Source organism: Dromiciops gliroides, chromosome 6, assembly GCF_019393635.1.
Source record: "Dromiciops gliroides isolate mDroGli1 chromosome 6, mDroGli1.pri, whole genome shotgun sequence".
Lineage (NCBI taxonomy): Eukaryota > Metazoa > Chordata > Mammalia > Microbiotheria > Microbiotheriidae > Dromiciops > Dromiciops gliroides.
The window spans coordinates 105,165,032-105,181,690 of NC_057866.1; the positions used below are offsets into that span (position 1 = coordinate 105,165,032).

The window sequence follows — 16,659 nt, forward strand, 5'->3', positions numbered from 1 at the left end:
AGGTTGAGGTTAACTGAGGTTAACTGAGGGGGTGTCTACCCCAAGCATGTGAAGAGGACCCCCGGACAGAATGGAAGGATAAGAACAGTTTATTCCAGTAGCAATGAAGGTGGCAGAAACTGATGCTGTGGTGAACTTAGAACTTGGTTGGACACTGAAGATGCCACAGTTGTCTTGATTTTTGTCTTACCACTGGACTTTAATAACTCTGGAAGAGAGAGTGAGGCTGACGACTTTGCTCAACTCCTAAATCCAATTAATTCGACTCAAAAGCCATCACGCATACCATTTTTACCTACTTCAAAATCCTGTGGCAACAGGCAAGTGACAAAGCAGCAGGTGCAGATACACTGGAAACTATAGTCACAACCCTGCATATAGGTAGCCCCAGGCCAAAGGGTCATCTTCTCAGCAGACCGTTGTTGACCAGTGCTGAAGCCATTGACCATATACCTCAAGTTGAAGGCAGTCTTTCTACCCAAACTTCCAACTGCAGAGGAGGTTATAAATGCCATTAGGCTCCTCTCATGTGGCAAAGTGGTTGGTGTTGATTCTATTTCTGCTGAGATTTACAAGGCAAGGGGTCCACTGCTCATTTTTCAGGTTATATGGCAAGAGGAGATTATCACTCAGAAGTTCAAGGATGCCTCCACTGTCCATCTCTGGCAGTGAAAAGGAAACAGATTGTCCTGTGACAATCTCAGGGGAGTCTTCCTCTTAGTCCTTGGGGGCAAGTTACTTGTCAAAGTCCTCCTAAATAGGCTGATCCTTCACCTGGAAGATGGTCATCTACTTGAGAGCCAGTGTCTTCAGAAAGGGCTGAGGAATGGTTGATATGGTTGTGTCTGCCTAAGAACTCCAGAAGAAATGCCAGCAGCAGAACAGAGGTCTGTACACAACATTTATCAGTCTGACCAAGGCCTTTGATGTCTTGAGAGCTTTTGGGAGATTCGTGTAATTTGTTTGCTGGGAGAGATTTGTTGGTATTGTATCCCAGTTTCATGATGGCATACTTGAATGGGTTCTGGATAATGGACAATGCTCTCACACTTTCCCAGTTGCCAGTGGGGTGAAGCAGGGCTGTATGTTTGCTCCCATGCTTTTTAGCATGATGTTTTCAGTGATTCAGTGAAGATTCCTTTAAGGATGATGAAAATAGAAAGGGCAAATTATTTAACTTGAAAAGGCTATAAGCCAAGACTGAAGTGGCATGTGACTTGTTCACAGATGACTATGCACTCAGTGCAGCCTCTGAGGCTGAGATGCAACAGAGTATGGATGAATTCTCTGCCACTTGTGCTAATTTTGGCCTGACAACCAACATGAAGAAAACAGAGGTTCTCCACCAGCCAGCACCACACCATCCATATATGGAACCATCAGTTACAGTAAATGGGGAAATATTGAATGCTACGGATAAGTTCATTTACTTGGCAGTATACTTTCCAGGGATGTACACATGATGATGAGGTTGACACACACATTACCAAAGCTAGCTAGCTCAGTGTTTGGGGAGTCTCCAAAGGAAAGTGTGGGAGAGAAGTATCAGACTGCCTACCAAACTGAAGGTCTACAGAGCTGTTGTGCTGACCTCATTGTTGTATGCCTGTGAAACCTGGACAGTCTAACAGCGCCATGCCTGGGAACTAAATTGATTCCATTTGAATTGTCCTAGGAAGATTCTGAATATCACCTGGAAAGATAAGGTAGTGGACACTAAGGTCCTTTCTCAAGCTGAACTGACAAGCATTCAAACTCTGCTGCAGGGGCAGCTAGGTGGCGCAGTGGATAGAGCACCAACCCTGGAGTCAGGAGGACCTGAGTTCAAATCTGGCCTCAGACACTTAACACTTACTAGCTGTGTGACCCTAGGCAAGTCACTTAACCCCAATTGCCTCACTAAAAAACAAAACAAAACAAAACAAAAAAACCAAAAAAGAATTCAAACTGCTGCAGAGAGCACAACTCCAGTGGGTTGGCCATGTTGTTCAAATGCCAAAAGTCCACCTGCCTAAAGGACTACTTTATGGAGAACTCACACAAGGCAAGCACTCACATGAAGGTCAGAAGAAGCAGTACAAGGATGCTCTCAAGGTCTTTCTGAAGAACTTTGGAATTGGTTGCAAGGTATGGGAGACACTGGCACAGCACCTCCCAGCATGGCATGCCTATATCAAAAAATGCTCTGTGAGCAAAGCAGAATTACAGTAGCTCAAAAGAAATGTGAGATTTGCAAATTTAGAGATGTATCCACTCCAAATGTTCATATGCCCTATTTATACCCAAACCTGTGGTAGAGCCTTCCAAGATCATACTAGTCTAAGCAGCCACAGTTGGACACACTGTTCCTTGTGTCAGCTGGATCAGAACCAGTCTCTAACCTGTGAATGACCAGAGCTGCACTGAATAGGCCAGAGACAGGTGAGTCAGGAACTAGAGAGAAAGTTTATTTTCTAAGTGAGAAAAAAGGTTTGCAAGCAAGAAGGAGCTATGGACACATTCTGGGGCCCCACCTCTAGTGGGAGGGCCCAAGGCAGCAAGTTTGATTCATTGTGGGACTTTGTCCAGTGTTTGTATTTGATCATAGAACACCTGATGCATTGTATGACTATTTCAGAGGGTGAGATTATGCAAAGGGTGATTGCAAAGGATTGTCATCCTGCCAAGCTCAGGGCATAGCTTGCTTGATGGGCCTTAGCTCTGGAAAACAGAGTCTAAGTTTTACTTTGTCACTTGATCCCAACATAGTGGTATCATTTTAGTCCTATTTAAGCATGGAGGACAACAACTAAATACACATTTACATATAATAATAGCTCACGTTTATATGCTGCCTACTATGTGTCAGGTACTGTGCTAAGCGCCTTACAAGTATCTCATTTGATCCTCACAACAACCCTTTGAGTTGGTATTGTTATTATTCCTTTTTTGCAGATGAGGAAACTGAGGCAAACAGAAGTGAAGTGACTTACCCAGAGTCTCACAGCCAATAAGTATCTGAGGCCAGATTGGAACAAGTCTTCCTGTCTCCAGGCCCAGTGCTTTATCATATATAAATATATGTGTGTGTGTGTGTGTGTGTGTGTGTATTTTTTTAATGTGAGGCAATTGGGGTTAAATGACTTACCCACGGTCACACAGCTGAGGGTCTGAGGCCAGATTTGAACTCAGGTCCTCCTGAATCCAGGGCTGGTGCTCTATCCACTGCACCTCTGAGCTTCCCCTATGTGTGTATATTTTATAAATACCTAAATGAAAGGGAAAAAAGTTCTAATAGCTCAGGGGTTGAAAAAAGGGATTCCCTTGTATTAGATACATTTTTATAGTCTTTCTGTTAGAATGAAGAGGAGTAAAGTGATAGAAGAGGAGAGGTTTACTCAATTATAGAAGTCTTGCAAAGGAAAATGAACTGCAGGTGAGAACATAACTAGGGTAACTGAGTGGAAGGAGTGGGAAGAGTCCTAGACTGAATAAGGTGACCTTTTATCTAGTTCCAGCCCTGTAGTGATTGACTTGCTATGACTTTGGATAAGTCATTTAGCTTCACTAGATCTCACTGTCCTCATTTAAAATGCGGGATTTAGATAGACTGATCTCTAAAATTCTCTAAATCTAACCTAGCTGGTATGCCCAAATGCTATAAGGCTATTCCCCATCTCAATTTATTTCTTTTTAGAAGCTTTAACTTCATTCTTTTGGGGTATATTTTCATTATATGAACTTATCTACAATTTTATAATGAAAGTAAATTATAAATTTCATTTTCCAAATCTAGTATAAGCTCTCCTAAGTTATAAATTCCACTTTATACCTGTGGAATAACTTCTCCCACATTTTCAAGGGATTTCCCTTGAAATCCCTTCCTTCAGGATTCAGCTCAGGTGACGCCTTTACCAAACCCCCTCCCCTTTTTTTTTTTTTCCAAAGACACCTCATAACCCTTATCTCAGATCTCATACCCCTCTGTTTGAATTTGTAGAAATCCACTTTGTCTCATGACAAGAATGAATTTATTCTACAAAGCCGGCCCTACCTGTAGTAGTATATCAGCTACAATTTGTATTTTGTTATTTTTAAAGATGAATTTGTCATAGATTTTGTTTTGTCTTAACTAGGTAACACGTATAATATACCAATTCGTATGTGGATTTTGGATTCTCACCCCTTTGCACCCCCCATTTGCTTCTTGAAACCAACTTCAAACATGGGAATTTCAGTGGGAAAACATGTGGATGCTCAGGGTAGAATATATCTACCCTATCTACAAAACTGGAGTCATGTAAGACCTACTTTTTTGTTGTTGTTGTTTTTCTTAATTTTTCTCTTCCATACTAACAGTGCAGATAATGAAAGTGCTACATTTTCCTCTAGCTATAATGGTCAGATAGCATACCTTCTTTTCAAAGAATGCTTTGAAATTGAGAGAGAATGAGTGAGGAAGTACTTTTTTGACACTATATAGAAAGAAGGATAAACTAATATTAAACTTGATAAAAAAATTATCAGAGTCAAAGCTAAGGTTAAATTTGTGTTATGTGAATTTGCAAAATAGAGAGTTTTTTTTAATCCCATGATTTATTTCTTAATATATTGTTTTTCAGCTAACTGAAGTGTGAGAGTAAATATTTGGTCAAAATTTCAGAATTTATAAATAGTAGTGTACTAGTTTTAGGTAGGAAAGATCCCCATATTGGCATAGATAAGCTGATATTTTAAAGTTAAAAAAGTGTTCTCCCCATTGGCATTGAATTACAGAGTAGTTTCATGAGTTAATGAGCACTTCCCATCCGGACTTTAAGTGTTTGAAGCCTGAAGACTCTGAGCTCACTAATTAGGTAGGGGAGTAGAATTTAAAAGTTGAATTTTTATACAGAAAAATTCTCCTTCACTATACACCTTAAGTTATATTGTTATTCACAAGAACAAACCCTAAAATCTGAGATAGTTTTAGACAGAATTTGATTACATCATTTGGTACAAGAGAAGGGAGCAGAAAGGTGTGGCTCCTTTCCTTCCAGGCTCTTGAAAGTTTACATTATATAGGATTTAGACAAGGGCACTCACACCACACAGGACACAATTAAGCAGTTTTGCAGAGAGGTCAGCTTGAAAGCAAGGTAGATTGATGTGGATATCAGTAAATAAAAGCATTCAATAAATTTGGGTGAAGCCAAAACATAAGCTTAGAAGGACCCAAAACAAGATCTGGATTTTTTGGATGGATCTAGGACCTGGGGGAGCCCAAAAGTCCTTGTAAGCCATCTCTGGCATTCCTGGAGACTTTCTGAGGTCAAAGTGATGTTTTAGGTTCAAACAGTCTCAAGTCACATAAAATGATATTTAAACAGTAAAATAATAAGTTTTCCAACCAATATAATAAAGCATTTCCCACAATTTCCATAATAAGTAGTGGGATTTGTATCTGGATTAAAACGCAAATCTATTTGTCAAATAACATTTATTAATGGGAGGAGAAGGAAAATGTTGATCTGATATTTGTATTAATGGTTCAGTCGTGTACTCTTAGAACTGGAATATTTTTGTTACTTATTTTTCACTGTCGTTTTTTTTCACTATTTTAAAAACATATAGGGGCAGCTAGGTGGTGCAGTGGTTGGAGCACAGGCCCTGGATTCAGGAGGACCTGACCCCAGACACTTAACACTTACTAGCTGTGTGACCCTGAGCAAGTCACTTAACCCCAGTTGCCTCACCAAAAAAAAAAAAAAAAGCATATGCCTCTAATTTGATTTGCTTTGTGTGATATTATCTGGTTGATGGCTAATCTGAGTACTGCTTTTTTTTTTTTAAACAGTCCCTGGCATAACTGTTAACATAGTACTTCTTGCTTTGACATGGTTCTCTAAGTTAAAGCTACTTAAACTGTGGGTCATAATTGAATGTGGGGGGTCTCCAAAAATTTGGCAGTAAATGTTTGATTTGTATACCTATTTTATATACCAAATACCAGGGGTTGTGTAAAAATTTCTCAAGTGAAAAGGGGTCATGAGTGGAAAAAGTTTAAGAAGCCCTGTTCTAAGTTATTTGAAGCTATTACTTATTTGAATGTAAATTCATGCTGATTTAAAGTTTTTATTCTGTGCTTCCCTGTGATTACTAACCTTGATAATTTTTTTTATCATAATTATGGAACCCCTAGGTCTTAGAGATGTTAACTATTCTCCTTATGTTTGTTTCCTAGCCTAAATCAGTCATCACTGGGTTAATCAGAGAAATGATTATCAAGTTTCAGGAGGAACTTCCTCTGTATTCCTTATCCTCTACTGATGAGGCTCAGCAGGTAGAATTGCTAGCCTATATTTCAAAGATCACTCAAGGTTTGTATTCTTGTAAGAAATCAAAATGCCTGGAACTTTGAAGCCCCTACTGTCATTCTCTTTCTCCCCCTTATATATTTTTTTTTTTTTTGGTGAGGCAATTGGGGTTAAGTGACTTGCCCAAGGTCACACAGCTAGTAAGTGTTAAGTGTCTGAGGCCAGATTTGAACTCAGGTACTCCTGACTCCAGGGCCGGTGCTCTATCCACTGCGCCACCTAGCTGCCCCCTCCCCCTTATATTTTTAATGAAAAGTTGCTGTGTATCATGTCTGTATGAGTAATATCAGATAATGTAATTTATATATATATATGCATATAAATATTTTTCTTATAACAGTTATTAGAAAAGTGGTCCTATGTAGTTGGAAGCATAGCAGTACTTGTATTAAAAAACCATTATAGGGGCAGCTAGGTGGCAAAGTGGATAAAGAACCAGCCCTGTATTCAGGAGTACCTGAGTTCAAATCTGGCCTCAGACATTTGACACTTACTAGCTGTGTGACCTTGGGCAAAAAAAACCCCCAAAAACCCAAAACCAAAACCATCACAGCTATACCAAATCTGAAGCTATACTATAAACTGGCAGTCATCAAAACTATTTGGTACTGGCTAAGAAATAGAATGGTAGATCAATGGAATAGATTAGGCACTGAAGGCACAGTAGTAAACAACTATAGTAATCTACTGTTGTTTTTTCCATTTAAATATTTTATTATTTTCCAGTTAAATTTAGAGTTAGTTTTCAACATTTGTTTTTATAAGATTTCTAATTACAAATTTTTCTCCCTCCCCCCCCTCCCCCCTTCCCAAGACAGCAAGTAATCTGATATAGGTTATGTATGTATAATCACATTAAACATATTTATGTATTAGTCATGTTATTTAAAAAGTCCATCAATGTTCTTATAAAAACAACTCGTGCTGAAATAGGACTTGAAAGTCACAAATAATTTTCTTCACAACGAGCCTATGAGGGAAGTGGTATAATTATTATCCTCGTTTTATTGATGAATCAGAGCAAAAAGGAGAAACCTCAAAAAAGAAAACAACAACAAAAAAACAATAGAAATAGTATGGTTCGATCTGCATCTAATTCCACAGTTCTTTTTTTTTTTTTCTGAATTTGGAGAGCATTTTCCATCATGAGTCCTTTGGAACTATCTTGGACCATTGTATTGCTGAGAAGAATCAAGTCTATCAACAGTTGATCAACACATAATGTTGTTGATACTGTGTACCATGTTCTCTTGGTTCTGCTCCTCTCACTCAGCATCAGTTCATGCAAGTCCTTCCAAGTTTCTCTGAAATCTGACTGCTCATCATTTCTTACAGAACAATAGTATTCCATTACATTCATATACCACAACTTGTTCAGCCAGTCCCCAGTTGATGGGCAACCCCTCAGTTTCCAATTCCTTGCTACCACAAAAAGAGCAGCTATAAATATTTTTGTACATGTGGGTCCTTTTCCCTTTTCCATGATCTCCCTGGGAAAAAGACCTATTGCTGGGTCAAAGGGTATGCACAGCTTTATAGCCCTTTGGGCATAGTTCCAAACTGCTCTCCAGAATGGTTGGATCAGTTCACGGCTCCACCAACAATGCATTGGTGTTCCAATTTTTCCACAACTTCTCCAACATTTATTATTTTCCTTTTTTGTCATATTAGCCAATCTGATAAGTGGTACCTCAGAGTTGTTTTAATTTGCATTTCTCCAATCAATAGTGATTTAGAACTTGGGAGTCTACCTGCTAAGGCAAACCCAGGAACTCTATGAACACAATTACAAAACACTTTTCACAAAAATCAAATTAGATCTAAATAATTGGAAAAATATCAATTGCTCATGGATAGGCCAAGCTAATATAATAAAAATGACAATTCTACCTAAATTAATTTACCTATTCAATGCCATACCAATCAGACTATCTAAAAATTATTTTATAGAGCTAGAAAAAATAATAACAAAATTCATCTGGAAAAACAAAAGTTCAAGAATATCAAGGGAACTAATGAAAAAAAAGTGCACAGGAAGGTTGGCTAGCTGTACCAAATCTGAAGATCTGCTATAAAGTTGCAGTCATCAAAACTATTTGGTACTGGCTAAGAAATAGAGTGGAGGATCAATGGAATAGGTTAGGTACAGGAGACACAGTAGTAAATGACTTTAGTAATGTACTGTTTGATAAACCCAAAGACTCCAGCTTCTGGGATAGGAACTCAGTATTTGACAAAAACTGCTGGGAAAACTGGAAGATAGTATGGCAGAAACTAGGCATAGACCAACATCTTACACCTTATACTAAAATAAGCTCAAATTGGGTACATGATTTAGACATAAAAGGTGATATCATAGGTAAATTAGGAGAGGAAGGAATAGTTTACCTCTCAGATCTTTGGAAAGAAGAATAGTTAATGACCAAACAAGAGAGAGAATATTATGAAATGCAAAATGGGTGATTTTGATTGCATTAAATTAAAAAGTTTTTGCTCAAACAGAAACAATTCATCCAAAATTAGAAGGGAGGCAGAAAGCTGGGAAACAATTTTTATAGCAAGTACTTCTGATAAAGGCCTCATTTCTAAAATTTATCGGGAACTAAATCAAATTTATAAGAATCCAAGTCATTCCCCAGTTGAAAAATGGTCAAAGGATATGAACAGGCAGTTTTCTGATAAAGAAATCAAAGCTATCTATTGCCATATGAAAAAATGCTCTAAATCACTATTGATTAGAGAAATGCAAATGAAAACAACTCTGAGGTACCACCTGACATATCAGTTTACTATATCTTCCTTTTTTGTCATATTAGTCAATCTACTGTTTGATAAACCCAAAGATTCCAGCTTCTGGGATAGGAACTCAGTATTTGACAAAAACTGCTGGGAAAACTGGAAGATAGTGTGGCAGAAACTAGGCATACATAGACCAACATCTTACACCGTGTACCAAAATAAGGTCAAAATGGGTACATGATTTAGACATAAAGAGTGATACCATAGGCAAATTAGGAGAGGAAGGAATAGTTTACCTCTGAGATGTATGAAGAGGATAAGAATTTGTGACCAAACAAGAGATAGACAGTATTATGAAATGCAAAATGGATCATTTTGATTACATTAAAGTTTAAAAGTTTTTGTACAAACAAAGCAATGCAGCCAAGATTAGAAGGAAAACAGAAAACTAGGAAACAATTTTTCAGCCAGTATTTCCAAGAAAGGCCTCATTTCTAAAATATATAGAGAACTAAATCAAATTTATAAGAATACAAGTCATTCCCCAGTTGAGAAATGGTCAAAGGATATGAACAGGCAGTTTTCTTTTTCTTTCTTTTTTTTCTTTTTTTTTTTTTTTTTTTGGTGAGGCAGTTGGGGTTAAATGACTTGCCCAGGGTCACACAGCTAGTAAGTGTTAAGTGTGAGGCAGGATTTGAACTCAGGTACTCCTGACTCCAGGGCCAGTGCTCTATCCACTGTGCCACCTAGCTGCCCCAACAGGCAGTTTTCTGATGAAGAAATCAAAGCTACCTATTGCCATATGAAAAAATGCTCTAAATCACTATTGATTAGAGAAATGCAAATTAAAACAACTCTGAGGTATCACCTCACAGCTATCAGATTGGCTAATATGACAAAAAAGGGAAGATAATAAATATTGGAGAAGTGGAAAAATTAGAACACTAATGCATTATTCTGGAGAGCAATTTGTAACTATGCCCAAATGGCTCTGGGGCTGTGCATACCCTTTGACCCAGAAATACCACTACTAGGTCTGTATCCCAAAGAGATCATAAAAAAGGGAAAAGGACCCACATGTACAAAAATATTTCTTGCAGCTCTCTTTGTGGTGATAAAGAATTAGAAATCTAGGGGATGCCCTTCAATTGGGGAATGGCTGAACAAATTGTGGTATGTGAATGTAATAGAATACTATTGTGCTGTAAGAAATGATGAGCAGGCAGATTTCAGAAAAACTTGGGAAAGACTTAAGTGGACTGATGTTGAGTGAAGTGAGCAGAACCAGGAGAGCATTGTACACAGTAACAGCAACATTGTGTAATGATCCACTGGGATAGACTTGGCTCTTCTCAGCAATACAATGATCCAAGACAATTCAATGATTCAATATAATTCCGAAGGACTCATGATAGAAAATGCTCTCCACATCCAGAAAAAAGAACTGTGGAATCTGAATGCAGATTGAACCAAACTATTTCTACTTATTTTGTTTTTTTTTATTTTTTGAATTTTCCCCTTTTATTCTGATTCTTCTTTCACAACATGACTAATGCAGAAATATGTTTAATGTGAGTGCATATACAGCCTTTATCAGATTGCTTTCTGTTTTGGGGAGGGGAGAGGGAAAGGAGAGAGGGAGAAAAATTTGGGACTCAAAATCTTATAAAAACAAATGTTGAAAACTATCTTTACATGTAAGTGGAAAAAATAAAATATTATTGAGATTTAAAAAAAATAAATAAAAATAAAATATAAAACAATCACACATTTTTAAGATTATATAAGCCATGTTCAGCATCACTGTACTGGCACTTTCCCTTCTGATAAGCTGGCAGATTTCTATTTTTTTCTCCTATGTGAATATGATACTTATCGAAAACCAAGTTGTCAGGTGGTTTTGTCTGGTTTTAGAAATTTAGTAAGATGATGAATTAAACATATGTGTATTACAGATATTACTAAAATCCTTTACATTTTTATTTTCTAAGTATAAATGATACCTTCTTTTAGAGACTTTCTTATCTCATAATTAGGAATTGTGATAGATGTATGAGTATGGTCATACAAAGGATCACCATCAACTGTTTGAAGACTGGCTTCTGTGACAAGGGTTTTGTCACAACAAGTTGACAAAATGTATTGTGATGAAAGTATTTTTTATAAGTTAAGGTGCCAGGCAAACAAGTATAGATATTATTTCTTAGGACTAATGCTTTTTGAAACTCAAAAATCTAGATTCGATCAATTTTGTCTCATTTTCTGAGGTATGATAGACTTTGAAAAATATAATAAGACACAAGATTCAGAGTCAGATATAATATTTTGGACATATCCAAAGTGGGAATTTTTTTTGTTTGACTATATTTGCTACTACTAGGTCTTTGCTTTTGTTGTTATTGTTTGATTTAGGGCCTGGATAGTAGGAAGAAGGGGGCTTTTGGGATAGGTTATCAAAAAAAAAGAAAAAAGAAAAAAAAGGTCATTAAGGTTTTGAAAAAATGTACAGAAGACAATAGAAGGATGACCAGAAAGAGTCACAGCTAAGGAGGAAAGCTTTGAAAGTTAGATGTTGAATTTATTATGTATTTGAAAATTCAAGAAAAGCAAACTGTACATAATACAAATTTATAGTTTCATGTGTAGTAATACGCATTTTCTTTTCTACTGTGTATTTGGAAATTCACATTTTGTTTAGTGCTTGTTAGTTCATAATGAAAAAAAGAAAAACATCAACGAATTTCTCTATCATTTTAGAATTTTGCTAACAAATTCATCTCTTTTTTTAGGTACCTCAGACATACAGTCAAAAAATCAAGAAAACAAAAGTGTCAACAAAGTTACTGTGGTTGGAAGTGGAGAGTTGGGAGTTGCTTGTGTATTAGCAATTTTAGCAAAGGTATAAGAATTTTATCTTAAAGATTACTAATGTCATTGTTGAATGTGTTAGTTTCTGCTATACTTTTATTTCAATTCAGATATTTGATATGCAAAAAAAAAGTTTCAATTTAACTTACAAATTTACCTCTTTTTCCCTTAAAATATATTTACTAAGTTGATTAAAAACAGCTGAAAGCTTTTAACAATGATGTTGCACAATTAGCAGTTAGTCATGGAATATGCTTTGAGATAGTCATTTGAACAATGTCCTCATTATAATCAAAAGAAAAGCAGCAACTGAATTTAGTCACATAGATTCTTTTGTGGATCATTTGGCTTTTATTGAGCTTGCCAATCTAATATCATCCTTCTCCCTTGGTTTTCACTTGTTTTAGCTCTTTCTGAAATTAACATTTTAGAAAATGGTGACTTTGTTTTTAGATATGGCCCTTTTTTTTTTTTTCAGGCTATACATAGTCCAGCCTTTGTGGCATGTCTCAGCTGTTTCCTTAATTATCATACTTTGATACTGTTAACCCTGACTTGATAGCTTATGATTTATTTATCTATATTTTGTGAGTGAAATACAGCATGCAGTTAAGCTGTGCTTCTTTTTGTTGTTGTTTTTTGGTTTTTGGCTGGGCAGTGAGGGTTAAGTGACTTGCCCAGGGTCACACAGCTAGTAAGTGTCAAGAGTCTGAGGCTGGATTTGAACTCAGGTCCTCCTGAATCCAGGGCCAGTGCTTTATCCACTGTGCCACATAGCTGCCCCACTAAGTTGTTGAGTTCATGCCCCTTTCACTGTTTCTTCACTTTGTAAATTGTGTTCAGATGAGTTAAATCCATCTTCTAAGACGGATTAAAAAGTGTGCTAAGCTATTTGTCCAATGTCAAAGTAAAGATCCATTAGGGGATTTCTTAGCCTGAATTCCAGGAGTTTCCAGGGAGAATTGCATCCACCAGCTGGATCCACTGGTCAACTAACAGAGTAGCTAGAATGAAAAGAAACAGATTTATTAGTTGATAACTGCTTCACCTTCCTTGGGTACAAATTTGGTTTGTTTTCATCTCCAGGTGCACTTAGAATAAATGGCAATTAGCAGCCTCTTAGGGCAGCTTAGGATTCAAAAGTAGAGTGTCTAACCATCTCATATCAGTATTGGGATAGAGTAGAGAAAGGGGGAATCTGCCTAGGGAAAAGGGGAAGACTCAGAGAATATTAGTCTTGCAGGTGGGGTTTGTTATTTGAATCAGAAAGCATTTCCTGTTCTAGGGGCAAAAGAAGAGGAAGTGAGCAAATATTTTTACATTTGTAAAAGAAGTCACTTGATCTAAGTGAGGTAGCTGGGTTGAGGCAACTATTTATTCAGAGTTGTAGACAACAAATAGTTTTTACAGCAGTGAGTGGGGCCTTTTGGCTTTACTGTTTACACACAGTTATATTTTATTTCTTCACTATACCTAGTCTCAATGAAGAGTACACCCTTAGGAAAATTACTTATATCTCCCTAGAAATGGGAGGTATATTTTTCATTTTTATTAACATACTTATTTGCCCTTTGAATTCTTAGTTTTTAACCAAGGTTTATATAGTCCCAGGCCAATAGGTCTTACTTCTTTGAATAACTTTGAATTAAATATGAGAACCAGAAAATTAAGAACAAAACTCATATAATTATATAAGAGTTACATATAGAAGGTAATAGGCTCACACTGTTCATTTCTAAGAATCACCGTAGCTTTATGGATAGAGAGCTGGCCTTGGAGCCTGGAGGATTTGAAACTGATGGCCTCCCCTCCCCTTATGCTGTCTGTATGACCCTGGACCAGTCATTTATTAATCTCTCAGTGCTTGAGGCAGTTCTCTGTCTCTAAGACTATAAATTTCAGAGTACCTGTTGACCTACATTTGTTGATGAAGGGAGTTTCTTCATCTAGGATCCTGTTCTCTGTATTGGTGAAATCATAGGTCTAATCTGTTGCGATTGGAGTTTAACAAAAGGGTAAGATGAGTCAAATCTCCAAGCAAGGTAACATTTATTAACAGAAGCATGCTGCCTGCCAATAAATGAGTCAATGGCTTGCCTCCATTTATGTCAAAGACCCTAAGCAAAAGGACAGTTCCCCGATTATAGGTTTTTGGGAGCTGGTTGTGCTTTGTTCTCAAAGAGGACCAAAATGACATCACTATGTTAGGATCAAGGTACAGTGTATCCAACTGTGTCCACTCAGACTAGTATGATCTTGGAAGGCTATACCATAGGTTGGGTATAAGTAGTCCTTATGGGGCAGCTAGGTGGCACAATGGATAAAGCACTGGCCCTGGATTCAGGAGGACCCGAGTTCAAATCCGACCTCAGACACTTGACACTTACATAGCTTTGTGACCCTGGGCAAGTCACTTAACCCTCATTGCCCTGCCCAAAATTGTCCATATGAACATTTGGAGTGGACACATCTCTAAATTTGTAAATCTCACATTTCTTTTGAGTTACTGCAATTCTGCTTTGCTCCAGTGTCTCCCATACCTTGCAACCAATTCCAGAGTTCTTCAGAAAGACCTCGAGAGCATCCTTGTACTGCCTCTTCTGACCTTCATGTGAGTGCTTGCCTTGTGTGAGTTCTCCATAAAGTAGTCTTTAGGCAGGTGGACTTTTGGCATTTGAACAACATGGCCAGCCCACTGGAGTTGTGCTCTCTGCAGCAGAGTTTGAATGCTTGTCAGTTCAGCTTGAGAAAGGACCTCAGTGTCCACTACCTTATCTTTCCAGGTGATATTCAGAATCTTCCTAGGACAATTCAAATGGAATCAATTTAGTTCCCAGGCATGGCGCTGTTAGACTGTCCAGGTTTCACAGGCATACAACAATGAGGTCAGCACAACAGCTCTGTAGACCTTCAGTTTGGTAGGCAGTCTGATACTTCTCTCCCACACTTTCCTTTGGAGACTCCCCAAACACTGAGCTAGCTAGCTTTGGTAATGTGTGTGTCAACCTCATCATCATGTGTACATCCCTGGAAAGTATACTGCCAAGTAAATGAACTTATCCATAGCATTCAATATTTCCCCATTTACTGTAACTAATGGTTCCATATATGGATGGTGTGGTGCTGGCTGGTGGAGAACCTCTGTTTTCTTCATGTTGGTTGTCAGGCCAAAATTAGCACAAGTGGCAGAGAATTCATCCATACTCTGTTGCATCTCAGCCTCAGAGGCTGCACTGAGTGCACAGTCATCTGTGAACAAGTCACATGCCAACTCTCCCTCCACTTCAGTCTTGGCTTATAGCCTTTTCAAGTTAAATAATTTACCATCAATGGTGGTACAAAAGAACACAGCAGGATAGATGACATCATGGGAGTAAGGGCAACATGATTGATTAGAGCTGAGGTTCAGGGAACAACATGACTGATTGAAAGTTTGTTTATGGGGGCTAGCAATGATGTCTATTCTTTTTTCTTGAGAGTAAGACATGCTCATTGTTCAAGGATAGGTACAAGTTAACAGCTCAGACTTTTAGACAGCAAACCAGACATCCTTGAAGGATAACTTGGTGGAGTAAAGGTATTAGGTCCTATTCCCTTGTTTTCACTTATTTTCTTCAAGGTCAGTTAAATTCCTTGAAATGAGAAGAGCTGGATTTTTAAACTTAACCCATTACAGGCCAATTAAAATCTGAACTAAGTTCAGAGACAAAGAAGTATGACTTAAGGAGTAGACAAAATCAATTATAAATAGGATCAACAAATAAATGATACATGATCAAGTTTAATCAAGTACCTTTGCCCCTCTTTTGTCATGGTATTTCTTTAGAATTCATTTGGCAAAAAATAAATATAAATGGTACTGCTTCTGACTACATATGTCATATCCCCTATTCTTGTGCATATTCTTCTAAGATGAAGTTGACCTAAATTAATTACCATAGAGATGTCCCTCTATCAATCAACCAATCAATAAGTATTAAGCACCCACTGTGTGCCAGACACTGCTAAACCCTGTGGTAAAAAAAAAAAATGAAAGTTTTTAACAGTCGGTTAGGTTAACTGAAAGACGCCAGTTTTTCAGGGACCACCCTTTCGGGGAGGAGACCAATGGCATGAGCTACGCACCTGCCAGTCCGCCTGCTGCGCATGTCAGACTGCCTGCTAGCACTCCACTTCTGGGGTGCGAGCTTAAAAGGCAAGGAGAGAACAGAAGTGGGGACTTTTTCCTGCTCTGCTGGTCTCCTGACTGCGCTGCACAGGCTGATGCTGACGAGAGTTCGAGTGGGCCCGGCTCGCGGTTAGCAGCAGCACGCGCTTGACACGGTCTCTCTCTCTCCCCAAAGGTGGCCTTTGGCTTTTGGTGAGTTTTATACGGAATATAGACTAAGCCTAGACTTAAGACGATTTGTATTGTATTTCTACTTTCCTATCCTTCTAATCAACATCACCTTGTGACTACCATAACAATAAAAGCTCTAACTAGAAAACCAGAAGCTTCTTCCATTTACTAGTCTGGGAGATAAATTAAGGGAAAGGTTAAAGAGGGGAGATTTATGATCTAATATCCAATTTTAAATCTCACAACCCTGGGGATTAAAAACAACAACAAATAGTCCCTGCTCCCCAGGAACTTACAATCTAACCTCCCCATCTTCCCCTCACCCTGCCCTTTACTCTCTGAACCAACATTTTCTGTTGATTCCAATAGCAAGGAGAT

At 37.9% G+C, this 16,659-nt stretch overlaps 1 protein-coding gene across 6 annotated transcripts in view; it reads left to right on the forward strand.

Annotated features, from left to right (window-relative positions):
- Positions 1–16,659, forward strand: part of UEVLD (UEV and lactate/malate dehyrogenase domains) — a 73,217-nt gene that overhangs the window by 19,045 nt on the left and 37,513 nt on the right. For 5 of the 6 annotated variants that reach the window (XM_043973205.1, XM_043973208.1, XM_043973210.1 and 2 more), the window contains 3 exons: positions 4,116–4,279; positions 6,203–6,338; positions 11,864–11,973. In XM_043973205.1, coding sequence (XP_043829140.1) covers positions 4,116–4,279; positions 6,203–6,338; positions 11,864–11,973 — 410 coding nt within the window. The remainder of the gene's footprint in view (positions 1–4,115; positions 4,280–6,202; positions 6,339–11,863; positions 11,974–16,659) is intronic. The other variant, XM_043973209.1, reaches the window with a different exon arrangement.